Below are 11,209 nucleotides of genomic sequence, written 5' to 3' on the forward strand. Positions count from 1 at the left end.
TTACCACTGCATGAATTTGGATCTCTTGCATTTTTTAATAATGACATTTGTTATCCATAATTACAAAGCTCATGTGCACTATTATGTCTTTTGTTCCTAATGTCCTTATATAAGAACAGACCGATTTTGCATTTCTCATTTCATGATAATTTTTTCCATCTTTTCTATCTTATTATCAACTATATTTGCAGAGCCTGGACTAAAATATGTCAAACGAGACACTTGTCTCATTTAAATAAAAAATGTAAAGGTGCGCAAAAATGACAATATAAATTTCTATGTATTTCATTTAATATTAATAGTGACTGTATTTATCTGCTGTTAAGCGCTCGTGTGTATTAAATAAAAGTGAAATATATATAAATTTTGATAAAATGATTGACAATTTTGCGATTATGAAAGCATATTTTTTTCTTTTGCCTTGGGCGTCGAAATGTTTAATCCTGGCTCTCTAATATTTAAAAGAGTTATAAAAAATACATGAAAAAGAAATCGGAAATTAATGGGTTAATATGTTCTGTTCAAACCAAAATAAGAAATATATTTTTTTTTATATTTGGGCATATACACTTTTAGGGGGCAAAACAAAAATCAATTAGCTTTTTTTTAAAACGGTTATTGTCAAATAGAAAAGATGGAAAAAAATTTTTTATTAAAAATTGAAGGATTTCAAGAGTACTCTCTTTATAATAATAAAAAAATTTTTTTTAAATAAAAAATTTCTTATTTATGAAAAATAAAAAGTTGAAAAACAGGAAAAATTGAAAAAAAAAATTTTTTTCTATTATTATACTGTACTTAAAACCAACTTTTATTTAAAAAATTAAATGTCTAATTTAGAACGGTGTTTAAATTAAAAAATTTAAGCGCCATATTTATATCCCGGTATATTTATGTCTGCATAATTATTTTGTGTTACATATATTTACATACATATAATCCTATTTCTGTCATATTTACATATATTACTGTCCCGAGAAATGAGAAAATACAGTATTGTATGTAAATATAATATATGACAAAACATTACACAATCACAAATATCGCGCATATAAATATACCGCGATATAAATATCGCTTACTCTTAAATTTTTTAATTTGAACACCATTTTAATCATCTATTGCTTTGCTTTTCTATTTTAAACACTGGAAATGACACTTCTATCGTGTATCAGAAAATAATTTTAAAGATACGTGTATATCCTAATAGCACAGGGACGTTTATAGACGTCCTGCCAGCTAAAGGGGACGTCAATAAGATGTCCTTAGAACTATGAAATCAGCGCCTCATTATGTCCTACATAGGTACGTTTACTGGACGTCCAAATCTAAAGTCCTAAATACGTGCATTCCTTGGGACAATTTTATCATTTCACATACAGACATAGGCCTCCAAGAGATATCCTAAAGATATCCTAAGGACAATCGTAGGATGTCTCTCGCATAAAATGTGCTGAATTTACAAAATTGGAATATTTTACAAAATAAGATCGATAAAGAAACATAAAAGCCTCCGCAACGTAACAATGCAATTATATATTAAATCATTTTACATTTATACATCGATAGATGTTTCGACCAAGTATCTGGTTATTTTCAGTATTAAAGTTAAACATCAGATATTTAACGCTACTTATAATATATATTACGTCGTTACTAATTGCCTACAATTAAAATATTTACTACAAATTGTTATATCGTTATCGTATGTCTGTCCAGAAGGGATTCTTTGTCGATACCTAGTTTAAGCTTTATTTTTCTTTGTCTCTTTAATTTGCTGCGTTTAATACAAACATTTATTGTTTAATTAATGAAATTATTTCTGATATCTCAGATTCTCGTAGGGGAATCCCAGTTTCTATAACACTATCACGATACACAAATCTATATTGTATATTGTAAAAAATTGAACGTTAAAATGGATAAAAAACTACAAAAAGTAAGCTAAAATTTATAATTAATAAGATTGTTAAGAAAAATTATTTTGATAATATCTGTCTGAGTCAACGGAAACGCCAAAGGATATATTACAAAGTTTTGTTATTAAAACTCTGCCAGGATCTCATGAAGTCATTTATCGGCAATATGACAAGTGGAGAAAACATAAGCATAATGTAACCCAAGTAAAATAAGGAACTGATGAATGGAAAGAAGGGGATTGGTTAAAGAGGGGGAAGCTGATAAAGGAAGGGAAAATATATGTCTGGCAGCCTCTCAGTATCGCTTTGCTTATTAAGCCCGGTTTTTTATCTTTTAAATAATAAAAATTATTTCAGAAATCAATCTTCTATAATAAAAAGGTTCCACGTCCAAAATACTCACACCATCCCAACCAAAATTTTGATTCGTTTCTAATCTACAACTTGAAATTACTTACAAGGCAATCGAGAATTTATTAATATCTGCTGAGTGTTCTTTAATTCTAATCTTCAACTGTCGTTCGGTCTGTTCCATATAACTAGCATCACAATCTTTACAATATATTTTATAAACTAATTCACTTATGTTCATTTTTTCTAAATGATCTTTCCCTGGTTTTATAAGTTATTTTAAGGAATTTATAACTGAGATGACATTCGTGCTTTTTTGGCAACAGCTTTAAATTTGATGAACAATTGTTGATACATAAGGGACCGAAAAATATTTTTTATTCTCAATCATCACATCGTCAGCAGCTCTTCACAACTTCCTCTTCCTATGCTTTCCTTAATAGATTATTAATTGTGCGTCTGATAACATTGAAAACAAGATCAAAGGAATAACCATTGTCTTACGAAATATTAGTCATTGTTTTTAAATTTTTGAACTGGAATTTTGGATGCGACAGTGTCAAGATTCTATTAGTTAATCCCGTAATCACAGCTTTTTTATGTTCATATCAAAATAAATGGTAATTAATCTTGTCTGTATAATCTCCATCCTCCTTATTTAAATATTAATAAATTGCAACCTTTCGTGGTATAAATTAAATTTATTAAAAATTACATCTAATTGATCGTATGCGAAAATAATGTCAACATATCGAAAATAAAAGGGGAGATTTGACATCAATATGCTCAAGTATATCACTTTCGAGATCCTGTATAACAATGTTCGCTATAATCGGTAACAGCGGAGAGCCCATAGGCATGCCGAATATCTGTTTATAAATTAATAATACCTTTCCGAAGATAAAGTAAGTTGAGTCTAAAATTAGGGAAATTGCCCCAAAAATCCTCTTTCATTGGGATGGAGCTATGGCTAGAAATATAACCTCATCTTTTTTTAATGCTATTCAAGGTTAAATACTTCTGTACATAAGTGAACTATACTATATCCAAAGATGTAAGTTTATATCCCTCATCAAACTCCATACCAATAAGTCTGTTAACTAATTGATAACTGTTTTTATGTAACTAAAATGTTTAGGAATACTATGTTCAATGATATATGAATAAATGAAACAAAATGGTATAAGGGACAATATAAGAAACTATAATTCTTAAAGTGTAATCTTCTTTATGTATCTTCGGCAATGCGTAAATTTTCGGCAGAACATCCGATACATACAAGTCTTTTATAAGTATTGATCAATATAATTGTTAATCTTCCATCTTGTCAAAAAAGTACGAACCTTTGATGTCAGTTTTTTGTTGGATCTCTTTGTATAATAATGTAAGTATCAATGTTGATGGAAAGTATTCTTTCCATCTTGGTGTTACAATTCGTGACATTAAGTGCAACTGTGATGTTGCCCTTACCGGCTCTAGTGAAAAAAACATCCGGATGTTCATGGATAAATTATTTAGTGAAGTTTTATAAAATATCATTATATTCATTAATTTCGATGATACAAAAAAATACAATCATATCTCGCACTAAGTATACATATAAAAACTCAACAAATAATGATGATATGTCTTAGATATATAGAGATCGTGATTAAATTTTAAACGCGAAAAACGACACCTAACCGACACCTATCTAACAATAAGTAGCAAACTTAGAATGCTAAAAAAATTCCAAAATAGATTCCAAAGATTACAAACGGACGTTTTAGGACTTCGAATTTGGATGTTCTATAGATGTATGTAGGACATATGCTCTAAATCTGTAGCAATGAAATTTCACTGCATTGAATCGAAATTTTATTCCAGGCGTTAATAGCAATTGAGCCAATGCTACTGCCAGTGAATTTTACTGCAAGGTGGGAATGGAAAATCCATTCAATAATTGAAATGAAAATTTTACTTCAAAAAGGACTGAATTTGAAGGTTAGAATAATGATGGAATTCTCATTTTTTTACATTAAATAATGCTTACTTGTAGCAAAGTGTTTGAATTCATCATGTATTATGTATAATCACAATCACGCAAAATGAATTTGTCTCCTATGTCTTATATTCATCTCAAGATGCGTCTCGCCCGTAACTGTGGCCATAAGGCCTCGTCTACAATCAAGTTGGCTGACGGTTGTCGGACGTCGTTAGTCGTCAGGAGTTCCGCACAATAAAGGGAACAGGGAACAGAGAATAAGAATTTCAATCTATCAGAAATTGTATATTCCACAATACATGATTTCTTTGTTCCTTGTTCCTTTTATTGTATGGAGCCTCTAAAAGATGGGACCTGATCAATTCAAACGACGCCCGGCAGCCAACATCGACAGCCGACAAGAAAAATGAAGGTTATGCGCATGCATACAATATACGACATTGTATAACGACAAACGACAAACGACATAGCGGTGCGCTATACCACTAAATTATTTACTCGTTGCAGTAACATTCAATGCATCTTACATTGCATTATCAACGCTTAAACCACTTCGGTTGATCGAATGAAATAACTCACTCCTTATGTAAGAGTAGACAAATTAACTTCAAAGCAATAAAAATCCACACTTAAAGTAATGACTTTACTACACACTTTTGTTAACAGTAAAATTTTCATTGTTATAGATTTAGAGTGTAATGAGGCACTCATTTGATAGTTCACAGGACGTCCTCAGGAGGTGTTTAAGATATTTTTAAACGCTTATTTATTAAGGCAAAGGACATTCTAAAATTTTCATCTTGTAAGTATAATGTCCTAAACATATCTCATATACATCCCAGGATATTCAGGATGTATTCAGAATCATTCTGAACATGTCTTGTACTGTTAAGGTATTTGCTTTAAAATTATATATTTTATAATCATTCACTGAATGATGATCGGATTTGATTTTGAGATCTATCAACTATTATGAGTCAATCACTCTCATACGGAATCATGCGCTATTCCGCAGTTTTTAGATTATATTCCAACAGTTCTAATGTGAAAGAAGGGTGTTACAAAAAGTTTCCTGCTTATAAAAACTCATTGGTTAATCAATTTATTTCTTAGACTTATACGACATTCAATCAGTGAACCAGAGTTGGGAAGTAACACGTTATTTTTTTTTGTCTTTAAGAGGATCCTAAAGAGATCCTATATAATTTTTGTATAACAATTACTTTTTTCCTTTCTTACTAATTTGGAAATCCTTTTTCAGGCTTAAAGTAAACGCATAATATGTGTCTGTGAAGTGGAGTCTATGCTGAGAAGGACAAAAAATTTTGAAATTGAGATCTTTACCATTTCTTAATTCAATATGGCGTTCTAGAGTTGTCACGTCGTGAAAAGTAATTCGTTACTTTTTCAAGTAACGGTAACGGTAACGCGTTAGTTTTTAAAATGAATAACTAGTAACGATAACGAGTTATTTTTAACAAAAAGTAACTGCAACGGTAATGCATTTTTTTAAAGTAACACTTATAACAATTATAATAAATCAAACTGCACGTTGACCAAAAATACTTTTATTTAATAGAGAAATTCATGGTAATTATAAGTTTTAAATCAAGTTTGATTAATAAGAAGTCTCTGTAGTCAAAAGAATTGATAAGAATATATACTTGTATTGCAATGATAAAGATCTTTGGATGAGGATCTCTGTAGTCAAAAGAATTGATCCATCTCGGTGAAACGCATACTCCCTCAATTTTTGCTAATCTTCGGTTGGCAGCAGTTGATCGTAAAAAATTATTTTCTATATCTTATATTTTCAACGATATTTGCTTTGAAGGAAACTAATCGATTTTTGTCAAAGAAATGTTTCTTAAAATAATGTTTAAAAATGTGCATGAGCGTGCATATATAAATAAATACGCGGTGTAATTCAAAAAGACCAGAAAATTTGCGACGTTTCGTGAACCTTGCGGTCCACTTCATCAGGATGAGGAGCGCGCACTGTAACTATATAATACATCAGTGCGCTCCTCGTCTCGATAAAGTGAACGGTTCGTGAAACGTTAGTATTATTAATGGATAAAAACACAGTGAGATAACCCGCAAACCTTCAGGTATTTTTGAAGATAATATCCATGAAAGCCTAAAAAGCGTCACGCAGTGTAATTCTTTATTTTTAAAATCTAGATAACGTATTAAAAGCTCATCAAAACCGGAGGAAAACACTTTGTGTATTTTCTTGTAAAAATTGAAGAAAAATAAAAAGTACATTAAAATAAGATTAACTCTTCTGTGTGTCGATGCAGAGTTTTTCACATTTTTTAATTTCTTTCACTACTATGCTAAAATATACAAGTAAAAACGAAATAAAATCTATGCAAAACTATTTGAAGGATGAAATTTTTTTGAAACGTTATAACGAAATTCGCATAAAAATATCAAACTTTTTATTGCTAAAAATTCGATATAGATATTCATACATTAATACAGAAGTGTTAAAGTTAATCTACATTAGTAAAAATGGGCATTATTTGTACAAATGTAAGTTAAAGCAACGTAGTAACATAACATATTTCGATTATATCGGTAATTTATACGCCGCGCGGCGCGACAGACTCACACACGTCCGTAAGATTTTAACAGAAATGCACATTCGTGTGTGTATATATTTATATGTAAAAAGACAATGATGATGCTGGTGGGACTCTCGCTGTGTCCGCGACGAGAAGTGTCACCAATGGAGTCGCACAGGCGTTTCCGATTGTTAGCTCGATTCAATCCAGTGACCGCCTGCTTTGACTCGACTCGGTGCATGATCCCGAGTCGAGTCAAATCGGGAATCATAACCTCGAGTCGAACCGATCGGATCGAAGCTCAAAGCCTTGCGATCAAAGTCAATGGATTGCATTACGGTATTTCAGGTGATAAGTTGCGATAAAAACATATGCACACTTCAAATTACGGATACAACGGGGTCCCATCAGTTTCCCGCTATGCAGCGACTCTCCATAAGCAAAGGTCACGCTTTCATCTTGGTGTACTCGGTGTGCTCACGGCAAAGTCTTGAGGAGCTACGACCGATCTGGGCCGTGATAAGGGAACTCAAGGGCCAAGATATCTCGCAGATACCCATTATGTTGGTAAGGACTCGTCGCAATCCCCTCCATTTATTTCAGTTTTTTTCCCGATGCTGAAGCCGACAGTAAATTATACGAACACTTTTCCGCTTCTCGTTTAATAAATACGTCTGGCTTATCTCATATGACTTTGCAACTTTCCGCAACTTGAATAATCATAAAAAAATGTTACGTGCGATATTGTTTCGCGCGCATGTCATCAACTTGATAAAAGATGTTCGTCGAGCACAGAAGTTTAGATGATATAAATTACGCGATGCACAGCCAGGTCCGCCAGGTCCTGGGTGTGGCGAACGAAACACTTGCTTTGTAAAATATTTAAAGGGGCGTAAAAATGATAACATAAATTTCTATATAATTTTAATTTATTTACTGCTAACAGTACTAACGATAATTATATTATAATTATCCACCATTGAGCGCTCGCTGCGTATTAAATAAAAGTCAAGACAATTTCATTAAAACACAAAAAATATTATTTAAATAAAAACATTTCCTATAATAAATTTTTACAAGAATTATTATTATTTATATAAATGTAAAATGTATTATACACACATATATATATTCTGATTCACTATAATTTTACTAATTATGTTTTGTTTGTAACATACGTGTGCATGTAATCTGTATATTTGTGATGTATATCGGTATACATATACATTACAAATACATATCTGTGATTATCTCTTTTATTAAATTAATATTAATATATTAACTCTCCGTCGGTCAAATTGGACTTTGAAGGCGCAATCAATATTTCGATTATCACGAATTCTGATAAATAAATTTAAATGTATAAAAAATAATTGAAATATAATTCGACTTCTCCGATAAAAAAATTTGTTAAAGTTTTTACAAGTAGACAAGAATTTTTTCCGATTTTTATACAATCCAGAACAATATAAAAATTTGCATTAAAGATAAAAGACGCAGATTGCTGACGAAAAGTGCAAAATTCCATATAGTTGACGGAGAGTTGAATATCATTAATTACAATATTATATTTTATTATATTTTATATGCCGCAAAAGAATTTTTTTTGTTATTAAGGGGCGCATTTTTTTTCTCTTACGTCAAAATGTTTATATAGTCCCGGCTCAGTCGCAATGTTTGCATTAAATTTTGCTGTGCAGTCATTCATTGTAGATATCTCTAAAAAAGTTTTTTAAAAAAATTCCATCTATCGATGGCATACCAGTGTTTTGAATTCAAGATTAAAAAAGACAGTAGCTTTAAAAATTTGCCATCATCTAACAATTAATTTTCGGATAACGTGGAAAGGAATTTGAAGAAAGCGTTAACGCTACAAATCTGCATTTCTTCCTTCTCGAAATTCGATTGACTTGCGATATATAATTTGGTTTCCTCCAAAGAGGGAATTTCTATTCCTGCACGAAGCCCTCCTACTTGAGTTTCTTTGTCGTTGTTGTTTTTCTTGCGCAACTCAACGGTTCCATCATTGATTCATCGTCCAGGTCGGGAATAAGTGCGATGAGAGTCCATCGGTGCGTGAGGTGTCGATGAGCGAGGGCGCAGCTGAGGCAGCCAACTGGGGCTGTGGCTTTCTGGAGACCTCGGCCAAGACGAATCACAACGTGGACGCCCTGTTTCGAGACCTGCTCACCCTCGAGAAGAACCGCTCGGTCTCGTTACAGCCGGTGCAGAGCAACAACGCGATAAGACTTAAGGAGAAATGTGCCGTTATGTAAAAATCCACGCTCCGATCCGCATCGCGTATACATCCGACGACGACGACGACGACGACGACGACGACGACGACGACGACGACGACGACGATGATGACGACAGGGCGCGGCGAGGCCCTCCGGGAACGATGGATCCATGATCCGTCATCCATCCATCCTCGCCTCTATTCGCCGCTGAATAATATCCCAAAGCCGGTTTCGCCAACGACGGACGACTTGTTCGCGACTCGTATCCCTGATGGCGGCTTCCGCACGTCTCCATCTCATCAAAAGGTTTACGGCGCGTCATACCTACTTGTTACGTTCGTACGAACGCGCGGGCCTAGAGAATATCTTTGCGAAACTTCGAATTTTAAAAATAACTTTTAAGGATCCTAAGAGAAAGTTTTTAGAATTTTCAATTCCAAGAACGTTTCTGGGCCTTGATGGGTCAATTAAGGGTGCGACCTGAGGAAGGCAGGAGGCACTTTTAGTCGACGAATGCGAAAGAATTAACTCGAATTCATGTATGCGTTGCTCGTCGATGGTGAAGCCTTTTTATTTTTGAGTTACGATACTTTACGCAATAGACCGCTCGATCGCGTATAATTTCTCCGTGCTCGATGATGTGAAAAATTACTCGAGTTCTCGTTTCTTGTTTTTTGACTCCGTCATGGAATCGTCCGCGGTAATCTCGATCTGCGACGAGGGTTGGCAAAAGCAACGATATCAGTTTTCATCAAGAACAGTCGCACGTTTCGCCGTTACGGGAAGTCTGGTATTAATTATAACGTAACAATAGCTAACATATGTTCAGCAGAAAAAGCAGCTTTGCAACTGTTGTAAGTTTCCTTAATATTATGATTGGTTTATATATTCAGATCCAGTGAGAAACCAAAGGCAAGAACCAATTATATTAAAGCTTATAACAGTTGCAAAGTTGCTTTTTCTAGATGTTGAACATAGCCAAGCTCACAAAACACATTGCAAACTGATCATTACTGATGTTTCCATTTCAAGACAAAAATTACTTTTTATAGAAAAAGTTTATTCCACGTTATTGTAAAAAAAAATCTGGTTATTGGACATACTTTTTCAAAAATTTTTCTACAAATATACCTATTTCTTATTTCAATAGCAATGATATAAATAAATAATAATAATAACTGGTAACGATATAAAAGTAGTAATTATCGCTTCTTATCATAATTAGTTTTCCATCTAATAAAAGCATACCTCACATCAAGATCGTTCCTTTTGCATACAGATAAGCAACGAATTGTTATGGAAGATCGACATATATGTACAAGGCATGGTTTATCGCTGTAGGTTTTTATCGCTCGCAATCGAGGCAATTCGTGGCAAAGGGCGGCTATAAAAGCTCTCTTTCCGTACACCGATTTATCAGATCCCTTAACTTGAAACTATATTATTCAGTAAATTTGTATCAATTGTGAAAAATATTCGAGATGCGCGAATTTTCCGTAGAATATATAACCTAGTTACGCTAAGCGTTAGAAAGGCAGTAAAAAAATCAGAGAAAAATAACAAATAAAATTTTTCAGTAAAATATATCGAATATAAAAATTGTCAAGAATGAATTAAATGATGAGGGCTTTAAAATAGGATTTACTTGCAGGGCTATTAATTCAGCCTGGCCTTTTTTCGCGGACCGCCTCAATTTAGCTAACGTGCTGAATCGATAATGGCCGCGACTGGTACTCTCTTCCATGAAAATTCCGCAATGCTCCGCAATCGGAGACTACCGCACGACGACTAAGGACTGCGCGCGCGTGAAAGTTTTTTGTGAAAATGACGAAAGAGAGAGAGAGAGAGAGAGAGAGAGAGAGAAAGAGAGAGTGAGTGCGAGATCGAATGAGAGAAAGAAAAGCAGAGAAAGAAAGGCGATCAAAGGATGAAAGTGCATGTGCGAACGATGACGAATAACAAGTAGATAAGAGTTGTTACGAGATTGGTTTTTGTTGAATAGTTGTAAGAATTTTGTAATGACTATGCTAGCTAATTAGGATTACAAGCGAGCAGCAAGCCACGACACAAGTCCACACACATACACACACACACACACACACACACACACACACACACACACACACACACACACACACACACACA

The 11,209-nt window shown here is 33.4% G+C and overlaps 1 protein-coding gene across 1 annotated transcript in view; it reads left to right on the plus strand.

The window, feature by feature from the left end:
• The window catches only part of LOC108745373 (GTP-binding protein Di-Ras2), a 19,473-nt gene extending 10,359 nt beyond the window's left edge, over nucleotides 1-9,114 (plus strand). Inside the window, exons 2-3 of the mRNA XM_018481504.1 lie at nucleotides 7,173-7,391; nucleotides 8,867-9,114. Coding sequence (XP_018337006.1) covers nucleotides 7,173-7,391; nucleotides 8,867-9,100 — 453 coding nt within the window. The 3' untranslated portion in view covers nucleotides 9,101-9,114. The remainder of the gene's footprint in view (nucleotides 1-7,172; nucleotides 7,392-8,866) is intronic.
• Nucleotides 9,115-11,209: the final 2,095 nt, after the last annotated feature.

The sequence above is a fragment of the Trachymyrmex septentrionalis genome, unplaced genomic scaffold, assembly GCF_001594115.1.
Source record: "Trachymyrmex septentrionalis isolate Tsep2-gDNA-1 unplaced genomic scaffold, Tsep1.0 scaffold139, whole genome shotgun sequence".
NCBI lineage: Eukaryota > Metazoa > Arthropoda > Insecta > Hymenoptera > Formicidae > Trachymyrmex > Trachymyrmex septentrionalis.